At 35.3% G+C, this 17,618-nt stretch overlaps 1 protein-coding gene across 15 annotated transcripts in view; it reads left to right on the top strand.

Moving 5' to 3' along the window:
- Nucleotides 1-17,618, top strand: part of EXOC6 (exocyst complex component 6) — a 250,477-nt gene that overhangs the window by 164,221 nt on the left and 68,638 nt on the right. For 13 of the 15 annotated variants that reach the window (XR_013161620.1, XR_013161621.1, XM_077125426.1 and 10 more), the window contains one exon: nt 8,637-8,666. The exons of the other annotated variants lie outside the window; for them this stretch is intronic. Coding sequence is in view for 11 of the 13 variants with exons in the window: in XM_077125426.1 (XP_076981541.1) it covers nt 8,637-8,666 (30 nt within the window). In the remaining 2 variants the exon portion in view is untranslated. The remainder of the gene's footprint in view (nt 1-8,636; nt 8,667-17,618) is intronic. 15 annotated transcript variants of the gene reach the window in all.

The following is a 17,618-nucleotide window of genomic DNA, read 5'->3' as shown; positions in this document are numbered from 1 at the left end:
TTTATAGTGGTTTTGATGGAGCCAAAGGAAAGAGTTGTTCTTTCACTTTTCTGCTACAGATTGTGGTAGCAGCAGAAAGCCATAGGACTTAGAACACCACCAGTAATGTCCATTTTAAATGCCTCTTATCTCCATGGTTGGATGAGTGAGGGAATTAGTATATTACTTCACTCACCTCTTCCCCTTAAGAGTCAGCCAGTGCATGCCTATGCATGGGATGGAAAAGAAAGGAGCTTCTTAGCCTTCATCCTTTTAGATGAAGTTACCTATTCATCTTCATTTTCTTATGCTCTAGCACAAATCTAGGCTCTTTTATGTCCACAGGAATTAACACAGGCTAAATAGGCAGTATTTATAGTAATGGCAGGTATTTCTCCACTACCTAAAAATGTTAACCTTTCCGGCTATACATTTTATCTGCCTCAAGAGAACTTGCCTTTTTACACCTCAGAGGTAAAACCATTTACTTTTATAATTCCTACGGGCCAGGGTGTTGAAGTGAGGAGTGCATAGGATGGAATCTAGAGTTAGACAGCCTTATGTTTGAACTTTGTATTCATAACTTACTAGCTGTGGGATCTTGACAAGTTGTTTAACCTCTTTGAGTCTCTTCCCTTCTGCAAAATGGGCATGATTCATTTTTCTCATAGGACTACTGTAGGATGAATTAAGATAATGTGTAAAAGCTGCCTGACAGGGTGCTTGGTATGCAGTAGGTACTCTTAATAAATATTATATTTGTCTTTTCTTCTTTCTTCCTCCTTTGTTATTGTTTTAAGGCCCTTTGTAATACTAGTTTTAGTGTAATATATTTTCACATTTTATTTATATGGCTACATTTTTAGCTGTTTATTATTTACTTTGAGTTTCATAGTTTTGCATGAATACAGCCATTTTTTTCTTTTTAGTACAACCATTTTTAAAAGTCCTTTATTAATTGTGAAAGGCATTCACTGTAAAGCATATTTATTTGAATAATTGTAGCATATATAGAGTGCTTACAATGCTAAAGGTTAGGTGCTAGCTAATACTGTTTGCAGTCTGATTAATATTTTAAATAAATTTTATATTATCCCTAAATTTGTACCCTTGGAACTCAGCAGTTTTTACTGTTTTCATTGTGTGAGCCACCCTCTTTATAATAATTTTTTTCCTGACAATTAGAAAATACAGTTAAGTATAAAGAGGAAAATAAAAATCACCTGCTGTCTTTTCAAAGGGTAACTCCTGTTAACATTTTGGTATATGTTCTGCAAGTTATCTTCTCTATATTTATGATACTTTTTAAAGCCTAGTTTATAAAGAAGCTGTTGTTTAATTTTTAAAAGATTTTCTATTAGCCAGAAAATTTAAAACCAAAATAATTTTTAAAAGCATTAAAACATTCATTCATGTGTATGAGTGTAAATAGTAGAAGCTGATGAGCAGCTTGAACATACTTAGTTTTTATGGCTGCCAGTTGGAGCTCAGTAATATCTCATTGCAGGTATACTGTCTAAAGACCAAACACTATTGTGTTGTTACTGGACACAGGCCATGAATTCTTTTGCCTGGGGACTCAGTGAATAATTCCTGAGACACCAGGGTTTCAAAGACAGAAAAAGTTTATTACTAGATGTGTAGCAGAACAGATGGCCTATTGGCTCAAAATTTGTCTCCCTGAGTTTAGGGTATTTGGGTTTTTATGGATTTTAGCAAGGGGAGATGAGGTCATTACAATTTCAGATATCAAGTTCTAAGCAGAAAAGGAGACAGTGTTATCATTTCAATAGGAGAACATAATCGGAAGGGAGGGGAGGCACAATTATTTCAATACTTATATTGTAAGCCTAAAGAAAGGGAGAGAAGTTATATTTTCAATAGCAGAGTCTAAGCCCATATGATTTACAAATGTAAGAGGTTGAAGTAGTTAAGGGCTGACTTCAAATTCTTTGTAAGCATTGGGGCAGTTGCCCTACAGGAAAATGACTAGATAAAGGAAGTAACAGCTTTTTCGATCACAAAGGCACAAGATACAGTCATTTCAGATATCAGGACAGTTGAATTATAGTTTTAAGGATTTCTGTGTACTCCAGTATACCAGAAAGAAAAAGGATTATCTATATAATGATTCAGTAATCAAAATCATCCCTTACATCCTAATTTCTTGATTATATTATTTCTGGAAAGAATAGTTAGTAATTCCCCTTTCTATACATGCTAATCATGTGTTTGTTTTAATAAAGCTATTGTATTGATTTATAGCCACTAGAGAATTAAACTAAATGATAATAATTTAATTTCTTCACATGTTTATTCACAAAAAAGGAACCAATTTATCGAAGTGTTTATCTTTTAGAGTATTAAAAAAAATTGAATGGTCAATTTGCTCTTTTATCTTCCTTTCCAGTAACTCACCATTGTTTTATCTTTAGCCATAATATAATCTTGTCTAATTTATTTACTGCTCCTCTAGAAATGTTAAATTAATTGACTAGTTTGGTTTTTATTTTAATTATCAAAATATTTTCTTCCCAGAAAGATAACTTTTCCTCTTTGCTTTCAAATATACTCAGTTTTCAATTTTCTTCATTAATGAACGTAGCATAGTGAGCAATAAAAATAATTTACTGATTTTAGCAACCGTGAGTTGGTCTTTGGCATTTCGCTCTCTAGTTATGCTAATGTGATTGGATATTTTTCAAGAAAATCATTATCTGGTTGTAGATATATCTGTATAGGTATGTATGTTAAAGAATAGATGTGACAGTTGCCTACCCAAAAGAAGATTTCGGAAGACAAGAAATTAAATCAGAGACAGCCAGTGTTTTATTTCTTTCTCATGAGAAAACGCACCCACGGGATAAGCGGAAGCAGGCGAGTACGCTGGCTCTGCGCGGTAACAAGGATTGTATAGGTCCCCTGACGCAATCGTCCCCTCCCCTTGTTCACCGTTCCCCATTGGCTGGGAGTTGTGGGTTTATAGTCTCGAGTGCGAAAACTAATCCATTTAGGAAGAGATGCGACCTTCCCTTAGGAAGGTCCGAGGTTACAGTTGCAGCCTCCTTGTGGATGTGGATTCGGGGAAGCCTGGAGGAGTATGAAACTTAACTTGTGCTTATTGGGACTTAAACCAGGAACCAGGATGTCGGAGGCTGGGCAGGCACATCTGAGCCATTTTGTTTCCAGAGAAGAGGCCATTTTCTCTATTTCTTTCAAATGTTTGGAAGGCTGTTCATAAAAAAGTTCTTTTAATAAATCATTCCTTCCAGTGTCTTTTACTCTAAGATGAAAGATGCTGTCCTTCTGAGAGAAAATGGTCTCAAGGAATGTATCTGGAAATATATATGGTGACGGCAGATGGTGCACGTCTCTTCCCAACTACGCATTCAGTGATATATTACTTTGATAACCATGGTAGGAGTAATTAGAACATGAAAGACAGCAAATGTTAGAAATCAAGGTTTTCTTCCCTAGAAGAGTTAATTGTTAAACATTTACTAACATGCCACTAAGTATATACCATAACTTTTAAAATCACACTAAGGGAAATTATTTGTATTATCTCAGAAAATAAATCAGAACATAAATCCATATCTCTGCATCCAGTATTAAAATTTTAAATATTATAATAGAAATCACATTCTAGAGAGGGAAATGTTGCCCCCAGTGTTATTTGTTCTTTAAATTCAGTGTCTCCTTCCCCATCTATCTAGTGTCTTTTTTAGGTGCTTCCTTTGAGAGATTTTTTTTTCCCCTAGCCTTGATTACTTGAGGCTGTTAGTGTTTTGTTGATGTGCTAATTTAGTATCCTTTGTAAATTCCTTATGCTTAAAACCATAGTAGCTTTCCTCACTGTGTCTGGTGCCACTAAATTTGTATTTTTTTTTTTTATGTCCAAAAATTACTTTAAAACATATTATGCATTCTTTAAGGGAGAAACAAAAATGTATCCAGTAATAAATGAAGATACATTTTGACAAATCATGAAATGATTGAACAGAAATAGATGGTATCTAAAAAAAAATTTTTTTTGAAGATAAAAAACTGTATTGAATATTTTGAAATTTGGGTTCTAGGCCTGAAACTAGCATCATGAATGCAGACTTATCTTTTGGATTAATTTGCTATTGTCTATTTTGTTCATGGTGTCCAAAATAAAGATTTTGTTTTAATTTACTTTCATTCCAATTAATATATGTACATGGTAGTAAATGAAGTTGTCAAGAAAAGTTTGTATTGGAAACAGCTTCCTTCCCTACCTTTCCCTGCCTCTAGTCCCAAACTACCATTTGTTTTTATTTCTTCTGGTGGCTGTCTTAATAGGGAGAATATCTAGTGATCCCCTACGATGAAATATAAGACACACATAATACCCTCTCCCTTCTCTATTTGACTTCCATTGATTGGTGGTTTCATTTTTTTTCCTATTTACTATTACTCTATATAAAATAGTTTTATTTCTATTTCTCATTCCTTCTACTTTAGTGTCTTAATTTCCTTCTATTTAAGATGAAGATATTAGCTTCCATACCCTTTGCTCTATCAGTTCTTCCATCTATTATCTTCTGACAGCTGCACTTGTATATTTACCTTTAACAGGGTTATTAATATTTACATTCTATTTGGGGACCACAGCCCAGTCTGCTTTGACTTTCCAAGCTCAGTCATAATTATGTTAATATCATTCCTTTTAAGAAGGGGTACTATGCTAGAATTACCTTTTTCTTCCTTTCACTTTTGGGTCTAGTATCTTAAATTCTGGGCTGCTTGTGTTACCAGACAAAGGCTGTGGATTCTTTTGCCCGTCCCACTCAATAACTATTCCTGGGCACCAGAGTTTCAAAGAGAGAAAGAGTTTATTATTAAGCACGTAGTTGGGAGAGCAGATGGCCTAGCGGCCCAAAATCTGTCTCCCTCCCCGAACTGCGTCCTTCAGGTAGTTTTATTAGAGAAAAGATGGGCAGGGTTTAAGGTAATAACCTCGGTGGCCCCAGGTGATGTAATTAGAGGAGTTCTGATTATTGAGCATGCACAGATTGATTACATGCTCAGTCACAGAATGTATGAAAGAACATGGTGGGATGAGGTCTAGGTGACTTGTAGGTTAAAGTCTAAGCTACTGCGCATGTCAGGCAGGCCCACTTTGGTTAGGTCCAGTCTTGATCATCAAGATAACTTTAGATTTGGGGCGGGTTAGTTTTGGACTGACCCAGGACCCTTCATTAATAAACATTGGTGGTGGGGCATGGTGGCTTAGCAGGCAGAGTTCTCACCTGCCATGCCGGAGACCCTGATTGATTTCTGGGGCCTGCCCATGCGAAAAAAAGCCAAATAAGCATTAGGGGCTGCCTTTAGTGACTACAAGACTCTAAAGTTGAAAAACTGGATAACTGGGTACAAATGAAGGTTAGTCACAAGGTTTTTACAATCACAGGAGCAGAAGATAAGAGCTATACATCATTATCAAAGATGAAGACAACTGGATTATAATTTAGAGATTTCAGGAGTTTCCCTCTGTCAACTCCAGTATACCAGAAAGCATAAAGAAATAGCTATATAATGATTCAGTAATCAAAATCATCCCTTAAATCCTGATTTCTCAGTTATACTTGTAGAAGAATATTTCTAGTATTATGGCCAACTAGATTCTTTTTTATTACATTCCATTATTTACTGGAAATTATACCACGTTAGTTGAAACATGATTTTTTTTTTCTTTATTTTACTCATTTTGTTTTATTCTGCTGTTTTCCACAATGTATTTGATAATCCTTGGCTTTCCATTCTTTTGTAATGGAGAAGGCCAGTAGAACTAATATGGGTTTATTGTGTAAAGACTACTTTTTTTTTTTTTTTTTTTTTTTTTTTTTTTTTTTTTAAAGGAAAGACAGAGAGAAGGAAGGAAGGATAGAAGGAAGGAAGAGAGGAAGAAAGGGAAACATTTTTTAAACATTTTCTTGTTTTATTGTATTTTGTTTCTCCGTTTTCGTTACATGGGCTGGGGCCGGGAATCGAACCGAGGTCCTCCGGCATAGCAGGCAAGCACTTTGCCCGCTGAGCCACCGCGGCCCGCCCTAAAGACTACTTTTTGTAGACCTTTCTCCCAACTAGGAGTCAGACTGGAGATTTACTATACATTGGTGAATTATTCTGCCCAGAAGGCTTCACCTTAGAGTGAGCAAGTATGGAGTTAGCCATAAGATTATGGTCTCTCTTCAGGGCTGTCTTCGTGGGCTCTCATGTTTAGGAAGGTACTGCACGTGGTTTGGTGGTCTGCTATCACCATCCTGAAATTATTAATAATTTTTTAACAAGGGCCCCTACATTTTCACTTTCCACTGGGCTCTAAAAATTGTGTACCTTTCCTACTTCTCTTTCCATTACCTGTATGCTAGAATAAAGAGGGCTTTTTTTTTTTTACTTTATTTTTGTCTTTGCACTTAAACCAAAAACCTCAACTCTCCCCAAAAGTTCTTCCATTAAGATATTGCCTGTGCTCTGTAGTTGGAGCATCGTTAGCATAGTTGTTCCAGAGTTGTTCAACTTACTTTACCTGTTTTTTCCATCCCGTTTCTTATTTCTGTTCTCTTTTATACCTGCCAAGCCTGGGCTTTTAATAGGCAGCTAGCTTCCAGCTCAACTGTAGATCCATGATACCTTACAGTGGGTAGTGGCTTTCTCATTTCTGCTTTTTTCTTTCCAGAAAACAACTCTTGATGGATTCCTCCATATATCTTAATTTTCTTTGCTGTTAAAGCAATTTATGCCTTTTCACAAATCTGTACTTTTTATTTCACTTGCGTCTCAGGAAGATTGGGAAGCAAGCACATGAAATCAGTGTATCATCTTGATTCTGAATTCCAGCTTCCTTCTCTTTGAAATAAAGTAATTGGAAATCACCATCCCTAAGGTCCCTATATATATTACCATATATTTCTAAGTATCATTCTTTCAGACAGATATAAAGTCCCAGCCTGCTCTCTCTGGCAACTTATTTTCTCTTCCAGCTCTACATGTTTATTTCTTTATTTTTTGGGTTCATACCTTTCTAAGTTACGTATCTGGTTTAAATGGCTTTTTACTAGACAGAAGACTGCAAAGGAGAACTGTAATAGTAACAGTACCATCATTACAATTTCCCTTTGTTTTACGCAATATCAATAAGCATTGTCTTGAAAATAAAATAGTTGAATTTTTAAAATTGTGGCATAAGTGGCTGTGAATGTATTTTAGTGCATTCTTTATAAAAACATAGCCATATATTATACATATATGCTTATACATTGATTTTTCTCACTTGGATATTATTAATGTTAAAATATATATAGCATAATGATCATTTTGATCTTGATCTTATGTATTTAATGTAATTAATGTAAATATGGTATGATGTGAACTGTGATCATAAGTCCTATGGGACCATGCTGTTCATTTGTTAAATGTTGTTGACTGACTTTTACTGGTTAAGTTACTAAATTTTAGCTGAATTTCATCTTGGTTTTGTGGCTTCTTTATACCTCACAAGACCTCTTTATATGAACTTTGAAAAATTATGGAGAAATAGTTGAATTAAATAACTGTGATGGCAGGGTAGTTAAACTAATCCAAACAGAATTTGTTGGAAGTTAAATCTAGCAAGGACTAAGGTATTACCTAGGATCTAATCTCCAGAAGAATGAATTGTCTGGATGACAAAACTGCCAGTCCACTATTTATTAGGGTTCATTAGGTTGACTGCCTAGCTAGTTGAGTATCTCCTTTCTCCTTTTCTACTTGTGGTTTGTCCTTTACTCATTGTGTTTGTTGAAGAGGACAACTTTCCACGAAGAGGGAGACCTTCAGTGTCGGCTCTACCAGAAATTCAACTTCCATTAATAAGTAGACTGAGTTTCATTGACCTCATAAGGCTAAATTCATGTTTCTGGATAAATGTCTTTTTCTTTAAAAAATGCTTAAATATTATATGTTTTATGGTTGAAATTTAAAATTAAATTAGGTAATTTAAAAATTTAAGGAGTATTTTAAGAAATAAGCCAGGGCTACATATTATTACAGAACTTTAACACGGGCTTATTTGTATTTAAAATGAGACTAATGATTTGGATTTTATTTTGGCTTGTTTTTACTACTAGGGTAGAATATACATTTTCATAATTAACTGTAAAATATTTTCCTGTATCATCTTTTCTTGAGTAGTTTATTTTAAGCTATGTTAGCAGGTTGATTTATCCTCTGCATATATGCAGTACACTTTTCTGTTATTTGTGGATAAATAGACATTTATTATTTCTTGTTAGAATCACTTTGGAAAATAGGTACTTGTTAAAAATTCAGATTCCAGTGCCTGCCTCTAGACCTGACTGAACTACACAGTCAACTTGATTAAGTAGACAATTTAGATAGACAAATGTTTGGAGGAGGGTTTATTTGATCAGTGGGATGTAAAAACTCACATATAAATCTTCAGCATGAAATGATAGTCATATTTGTGTGATAAATGAATGCCTTTAAATTGTAGCAGCACACACAGAGCCACTTGCTTGTTTTACAGTGTTTTTTTTTTTGTTTTTCTGCTATTCTAAAAACACTGCTTCTGCTGTTATTGGAATACATTTTGCTTTTTTATTTGATTGCCTTGCTGACTTCCTTCTCAGACTAACAGCAGTGATCATGCAGCCATGTCGGTAAGTAGATACAAGCTAAAGCTAGCATGTAAATTAGAAAATAATAAATTTCCTGCAGGCTTATTTTTCTCTGCTTAGGTATTTATATTAAATACTAATTATTTTGGTAATGTCTTTGATATATTTGTAGCATTGTGAAAAAGGAAGTTTGAAGGTAATATTAGTTATTTTGGCAAAGCATTCAAGCTTCTCTGGGGTTTGATTATGAAACTTAATATTATGATGGATTTGTGGTGAGTGCAGTGCTTTGGGAAACCTGTCTTTGGTCACTCCATGACAGAGCATACTTTGCAGCTATTCTCCTTATCTGTAAAATGAATTTAATGATAGTATATTTCCCATAAAGCCTGGTGTGAGGGTTAAATGAAATAATACACATAAAATGTTTAGAATAGTGCCTGGCATATAATATGCGCTAAAAAATATTAGTTTTTATTATTACTTGTTTATGAGATTATTTGTGCTTTTCCTGGCATAAGTGCTGTTTTCTGTACGGCCCTTATCCCAAGTCTAATTGTAGAAATATGACCCAATGCAATTCACAACCCAATGCAAAAGTTTCTTTCTCACTCCAGCTCTCTCACTATCTCTCCTGAATTCTTATAGCTTTTACCTTTTTAATGACTTTATCATATTTTGCTTTTTGCTTTATTTGTTTATCCTTTTCACCTCCAGTTGTGAGCTCTTCAGGACTAGAATAAGAACTGATAAATTATTGCTGAATATATAAATCCTGAAATGTCTTATCTTAAAAAAAAAAATTCTCAAGGTGTAAACAGGTTCAGAGGTGGCCAAAGATGGCCCGGCTGTGTCCGAGTCTCCTCCATGGTTGAGGCAAGCTGGGACCCGCGGGGCAGCGAGCTCAGCACACACTAGAGGAATGAATGAAGGAGAAAGGAAATTATGACTGACTGAGAAGTGTGTGAATAAAACACAGTTCTTCCAAATCTAACAGTTATTTCACAGTTGAAGTTGAAAACACCTGAACAATTCCTAATAAATGGATACGCTGATCCTCAAATTCATATGGAATTGCAAGATGCCCCCACATAGCTGAAACAATCTTGAAAAAGAAGAGCAAAGTTGGTGGACTCACATTTCCTGATTTTTTAAAAAACTTATTACAATGCTACAGTAATCAAAACAGTGTGGTACTGGCACAAGGACAGACATAGAGACCAATGGAACAGAACTGAGGATTCAGAAATAAATCCTCGCATCTATGGTCAGTTGATTTTTGACAGGGGTACTAGATCCACTCAATGAGGAAAGAATAGTTTCTTCAACAAATGGTGCTGGGAAAACTGTCTATCCATTTGCAAAATAATGATTTTGGACCTCACCTCACACCATATACAAAAACTAACTCAGAACAAATCAAAGACCCAAATAAAAGAACCTACTGTAAAACTCCCAAAAGAAAACATAAGGGAATATCTTTAGGACCTTGTATTAGTCATTGGGTTCTTAGACTTTATACCATAACATGAGTACCAAAAGAAAATATAAATACTTTGGACCACATCAGAATTAAAAACTTTTGTGCATCAAAAGACATTATTAAGAGGCTGTGCAACAATGGCTCAGTGGCAGAATTCTTATCTGCCATGCTAAAAACGGGGTTCAGTTCCTGAAGCCTGTCCATGCCAAAAAAAAGAGAGACAGTATCAAGAAAATGAAAAATATCCTACAGAATAGGAGAAAATACTTGGAAATCATATATCTGATAAGGGTTCAATATCCAGAATATATAAAGAATTCTTGCAATTCAGTAACAAAAAGATAAAAAGCTCAAACAAAACTGAGCAAAAGACTTGATTAAACCTTTCTCCAAAAATGGCCAATAAGCACATGAAAAGATGTTCACCATCATTAGCCTAAAGTAAATGCATATCAAAATCATGAGATACCAATTTACCACTAGAATGGCTACTATTAAAAAATGGAAAACAGTAGGTGTTGGTAAGGATGCAGAGAAATAGCCCTTTTCCATTGTTGGTGGGTGTATTAGTTAGGGTTCTCTAGAGAAACAGAATCAACAGGGAACACTTGCAAATATAAAATTTATAGAAGTGTCTCACATGACTGCAGGAACGCAGAGTCCAAAATCCACAGGGCAGGCTGTGAAGCCGACGACTCCGATGGAGGGTCTGGATGAACTCCACAGGAGAGGCTCACCAGCCGAAGCAGGAATGGGACCTTTCTTCTCTGAATCCTCCTTAAAAGGCTTCCCATGATTAGATTAGCATCACTCATTGTAGAAGACACTCCCCTTTGGCTGATTACAAATGGAATCAGCTGTGGATGCAGCTGATGTGATCATGACCTAATCCTATGAAATGTCCTCATTGCAACAGACAGGCAAGCACTTGCCCAATCAGATAAACAGGTACCACAACTTGGCCAAGTTGACACATGTCCCTAACCATGACAGTGGGACTGTAAAATGATGCCAACCACTATGGAAAACAGTCTGGTCATATTGTCATAATTTTTACCTATGTAATTTTGTGTTTTATAGTAGCAGAAAAAAGAAAGGAAAGCAAATATACATTTATAGCTTTTGCTATGTTTACCTTCATTTCCTTAATCCATTAAAGTTTTGCTCCCACCTGCCAAAAAAAAAAAGTCATTTAGCATTTGAAATTTAAATTTTCTAGTGTGTACCCTCTCATTCCTGTTTTTATTCCTATTATTGACATTCCAAGTTTTGATTACTGTAGTTGCCTTTTTTTGGGTGGGAGGCAGTGTGCATGGTTGTAATTGTCTTTTTTTTTTTTTTTTACATGGGCAGGCACCGGGAATCGAACCCGGGTCCTCTGGCATGGCAGGCAAGCATTCTTGCCTGCTGAGCCACCGTGGCCCACCCTTTTTTTTTGATCATTCGGTTCACAATATCATCACATAGTTACATACATATTCATCATCATGATCATTTCTATTCAGAAAAAGAAATAAAAAAAAACAGGAAAAAATTCATATATACCATACTCCTTACCCCTCCCTTTCATTGATCACTAGCATTTCAATCTAAATTTATTTTAACATTTGTTCCCCCTATTATTTATTTTTATTCCATATGTTTTACTCGTCTGTTTGTAATTGTCTTTTAACTGGTCTCTGCCAGCAGTCTCTCCTTACTTCAGTTTACCCTATACATCAGTGCCAGATTCTTCTTTCTAAAGTACAGTCTAATCTTTTTATTTTGCTGTTCAGTAACTTCAGGCGCCCTCGGATTTTCTCCTGAATTAAGTAAAAATCCCACAGACTACCAAAAAAAAGTGATTCTACTTATCTTCCCAGATACATTTCTGACATAACTCCTTATGAACACCTAAACTGGCATATTTATTATATCCTGGATTTATCTTCGATTTTCTACCTTGGCTTCATTTATAAACAGTAAAAATCCATGATCTCTTCCAAAGACCTTCTCTAGTGCTGCCTCTTTCATGAAGCCTTTGCTGATTCCGCTCAACCACATAGCTGCTTTCTCTTTTATGTTCCTGTTTATATTTTGTCTTGTACTATAACTATTGCCTTCTTTCCCCTACTACAATTGAATCTGTTTATATCGACACCTGTATCTACTCTTTTATTTTCTGTAGTACCCAGCACAATGTCTTAGGTGGAAAAAGTGCTTGATAATTTTTAAAATTAATATGAGAGAAGTGGTAAAGATATATATTATGAAAAAAATCATTTTCATGTTTCTATAGAGTATGGAAAGTACACTGCAAATCAGAATTTTCTAACCAAGAAATTTATTTTTCAAATATAGAATACTTTCTAGTTTGGGGCCTCTTATTCTCAGACAGAGGGTTGAAATATTTTTTGTGTTTACTCATTGTTTCCACATACCCACTAAAGAATAATACAGTAATTCACACCGCAACTCTCTAGACACAACTATAAATTCAATAATGATTAAAACAAAATTAAAGGCCCTATAATACACCAGTAATTGCTGTAAATTCCTAGTACTAAGGAGACAAGTACTTTGTTGCAGTGAAAAGACCCTCAGGTTTTCACTTGGCCTTTTTTACTCATTTAATATGGTAATTATTAAACACATGTTAACTTGCTGACTGGTTTTCTGTAGATCAAAAACCATATACATATTGAAAACACTGTTCTGAGTGATGATTATTTTGCTATCCAACAAAGCTCAAATTGCTTATTGTCTTTTTAAGAAGACAGGAACTGATCTGGGGATCAGTTTTAGTTGAATTTGCATGAGAAATCTTAAAAGGTTTGTCACTTGAATTCTAGTGTTTTGAAAAAATCACTTATGTGGGATAATTCTTCCTATATAAAAAAAAATCAGGTATTTTGGTGACGTGTTTTGACATCCATTTCCATACTTTATAGTCAATTGCAAGTATATAGCAATCAACAGAAACAAGCCCCTTCCTCCAAAAAGAACCAACCAACCATTGATAGCGTATCATTACATTGGAGTGAGCTAAAGAACTTTGAGAGAAAATGGAAATGAAAAAGTTGAAAACAGTGTTAGCCCACTATTAGAAATAGAATTTATATATTTTTTCTAAGCTATTAATGTCATTAAAAAATAATTTATTTCATTGTTAGAAGGTAAATGCAAAAAAAAAAAGGAATCTTGCTTCTTAGTTGAAAATGAACATATTTGCATGACTTTAAATCCTCTTATGCATGTATTAATTTAGTGTCTCTATAGCTAAATTCTGGCTAATCTTGGTGAGAATTTAATTTCATAAATTACAGTTCTTATATGTATATAGGGCATAGCATATTTAAATTAGTATTAAATTATTAAATGTTTTAATATTAAATTATTAAATTACTATTTCATAACCATGAAATATCAAATACTGTCCTGCCATTAAGGTTATAGAGAACAATATTTTGAATTGCTCTTGATCAGAGCAATTTTAATGAACAGTACCCTTTGTGGATTTAGTTAGAAGTAGTAGTATCAGAAGGGCTTTTAGAATGAAGTAGCACATGAATATTTTAATCAGAAGCTCATGGATGAGCAGAGCGCTTTTAAGGCTTACCTGTAAATAACAGACCAGAGAGATGTAAATGAAATAATTTAAATGGATTCTTGTCAATCCCTAGACTAAATGTATGCATATGTATTTGTGTACATACATGCATACATACATACATATATACTTACATATATCATATAACTTTACTCTAACAGAGTTATAAATGAAATAGACTAGGTCATTGGTCCAGACTTTATGAACAAAGTACCTACCGTCTTGAACAGGAAGATTCAGTACTTAAAACAAATGAAAGTTTACCATCTGACAGTTTACTACCTGATGGCAACAGAGGATCCATGTGCAGAAAGTTAAGTTTTTACAGGTAGAAATGATAATGTTCTAGGAATGCAAATGCTATCTTCTCTTTGACCTATATTTGCAAAATACGAAAAGAAAAATAGAAGATATTTCTTATTTTGCTGAGTTAATTGGAAAAAAGTTGAAATGGGAGAAGAAAAAGAAAAGACCGAAATATGTTCTTAAGAGATTGTCTGAGTTCTAATTACCTTTTTTGGGGATTAGGGGTGTGGGAGTGGGTGCATGGCCCAGGAATCTAATTACCTTTTATTTTGAGCAGAAAAGGACAGCAAAAAGGACTTAAGGTACCCTAAAGAGAAAGAAAAGAAATGGTTGGGAAAGATATTGCAGTTAGAACTTTCTGTAACCATGATCTGGTGATGCCAAAAGTCTCTTTTATTTATTTATATTAATTAAAAAAACAACAACAAACGAACAAAAACATTCTTAACATATGATCATTCCATTATACATATTTAATCAGTAATTCACAATGTCATCACATAGTTGCGTATTCATCATCATGATCATTTCTTAGAACATTTGGATCAATTCAGAAAAAGAAATAAAAAGAAATAAAATGAAAACAGAAAAAAAAGATTATATATACCATACCCCTTACCCCTCCCTTTCATTGATCACTAGCATTTCAAACTAAATTTATTTTAACATTTGTTCCCCTTATTATTTATTTTTATTCCATATGTTCTACTCGTCTGTTGACAAGGTAGATAAAAGGAGCATCAGACACAAGGTTTTCACAATCACACAGTCACACTGTGAAAGCTATATCATTATTGAATCATCATCAAGAAACATGGCTACTGGAACACCGCTCTACATTTTCAGGCAGTTCCCTCCAGCCTCTCCATTACATCTAAGACTAACAAGGTGATATCTACTTAATGCGTAAGAATAGCCTCCAGGATAACCTCTCGACTCTGGAATCTCTCAGCCATTGACACTTTGTCTCATTTCAGTCTTCCCCCTTTTAGTCGAGAAGGTTTTCTCGGTCCCTTGATGCTGAGTCTCAGCTCATTCAAGAGTTTTTCTCAATTCCTTGATACTGATGCCAAGAGTCTCTTATTTTTCATCCCTGTACAGAGGGAACAGAAATCGGAAAGAGTCAGAGTGGAGTTAATGGGATAGGTTGTACCTTTGGTGCACTCTTGTATACAGGATGTTTGCAAGTTAAGCGGAAATAACAGAAAATGCAACAGGCCAAGACACTGATCGCTTCCTTTTTTTTTCATCCAAGAGGCCTTATGCAATGTAGAACAGTGTCATGTTGTTGTAAATGTTTCTGTTTCTTGTTTCTCTCTATTTCTATTTCTTATGAAAATCAAGATGGTAGCATTGATATGAAAAACGTCTGTCAATTCTTTGGAAGCAAAAGAGAGAGATTGACAAAAGCCTAATGTAGATAGGTATCTGTAAGGACTTAACTCCTCACTTTCAGAGTATTGTTGAATGTTACGTGCATGGTTGTCTCTAGAAAAAAAATCACACTTTTTACGGTTTTTCTTTTAACATATACTCTGATACTTTGAGCTGAATGGTCACATAAAGAAATGAGGATATGGTTCTGCCATTAAAGAGCTGCTGCATTAATTAAAGTTTCCTTCATACTCAAAATTGCCACAGGAAAAAGTTCATTCTCTTGCTTTTCTTACATTTGCTAAGTGAGAAGAGTTATAGGACCTTAGTATTTTATCACTTTCCTAGCTATCCAATTTAATGTTGTCAGGTAGATGTAAGAATTAAAAATATTCCCAGTCAGTTGCTATACAACACAAAGTGACTTTTTTCTCTTCCTGCTATTATGAGCAGCAGTGGCATACAACATCCACAATTAAAAAAAAAAATACTTTCATTGAGAAATCTTCACACATATACTGTTCATACATGGTGGTATGTGATTAATGGCTTTATCATCACAATTGTGTATTCATCACCATGATCATTTTTAGAACATTTGTCTCACTCCAGAAATAGAAATAAAAAGAAAAAAGAAAAACTCATACATCCCATACCCGATGCCCCTCCCTCTCATTGACCACTAGAATTGCAGTCTACCCAATTTATTTTACCCCGTATACTCCATATTATTTATTTGTATCCATATTTTTTTACTCATCTTTATACAGTCATCTTCAAGAATCAATGCTACTGGAACACAGCTCAACAGTTTCAGGTATTTCCCTCTAGCCACTCCAATATGCCATAAACTAAAAAGGGATATCTGTATAATGCATAAGAATAACCTCCAGGGTAACCTCTTGACTGTTTGAAATCTCTCAGCCACTGAAACCTTGTCTCATTTTTCTCTTCCCTCTTTTGGGCAAGAAGATTTTCTCAATCCCATGATGCCAGGTCCTGGTTCATCCCAGGAGTTCTGTCCCACGTTGCCTGGGACATGTCCCAGGTAGGGCGGAGAGCAGTGAGTTCACAGAATGAGTTGGCGTTGAGAGAGAGGCCCATCTGAGCAACAAAAAAAGGTTCTCTGGGGGTGACTCTTGGGCATAATTATAAGTAGGCTTAGCTTATCCTTTTTAGGACTAAGTTTCATAGGGGCAAACCTCAAGTCGATCAAGGGCTCAGCCTATTGATTTGGTTGTCCACCACTAGCCTGCTAGAACATCAGGAATTCCCTAAATGGAGAAGTTGAATATTTCCTCCTTTCTCCCCAGTCCCCCAAGGGGACTTTGCAAATACTTTTTTATTCATTGCCCAAATTACTCTGGGATATTTCAGGGCATCACACTAACCTGGACAGACCAATAAGATCTCATGCCCTATTCAAGATTCCATGTACTTATGGTGTTCAATTAAACTGACCATACAAGCTGAACTAGGTAACACACTACCCAAAATGTAACTTTTGCACCAAATCAACAACTGTCCCTTTGGTCTCACACAGAAGTTGAACTTTTAAAATATGGGCCATATCATCCTTTACCCTGTGTTCAGATTTAACTTAGTCCTTTCCAGATAAGCTTCATTCATATCTTTAGTAGAAGTCTGATCCTTCTTTCAACTTTTAAAACAGTTCCTGTAACATCCACCATTTTATCCCCTGCTGGGCTTCTACTATAATCTGTTGTTTGGAAGCAGAGGCATTCTTCAAAACCTTGATTTCTTCTGGACTTTTGCTTCCCTAGTTCTACCTGTGAATGCCACAATAGCAGTAGTGATACTTACAGAGAATACTCCATGCCATAAAGCCAAAAGGTTGTTTAAAAAAAAAAAAAAAGACTACTACATTGGGGAATCCCCTGATGCTATGTCAAACTCTAGGGACGCCCAAATCAATAGGCTGTGCCCTCAATCATGGGGATTACTCTTGTGAAGCTTATGTAGGTAGCGGAGAAGCTTAGACTACCTATAGGCATGCTTAAGAGTTACTTCTGGAGGACCTCTTTTGTTGCTCAGATGTGGCCTCAGTCTAAGCCCAACTTTGCAAGTGAAATCATTGCCCTCCCCCCTAAGTGGGACGTGACATCCAAGGGTAAGGGTCTCCCTGGCGATGTGGAAGTTGACTCCCAGGGATGAGTCTGGACCTAACACCATGGGATCAACAGTTCTATCCTGACCAAAAGGGGAAATAGTGTAGTTAATC

This window comes from Tamandua tetradactyla, chromosome 13 (assembly GCF_023851605.1).
Source record: "Tamandua tetradactyla isolate mTamTet1 chromosome 13, mTamTet1.pri, whole genome shotgun sequence".
NCBI classification, from domain to species: Eukaryota; Metazoa; Chordata; class Mammalia; order Pilosa; family Myrmecophagidae; genus Tamandua; species Tamandua tetradactyla.
Note: the sequence above shows the minus strand (reverse complement) of the source record. Positions and strands in the feature narration are given on the sequence as shown.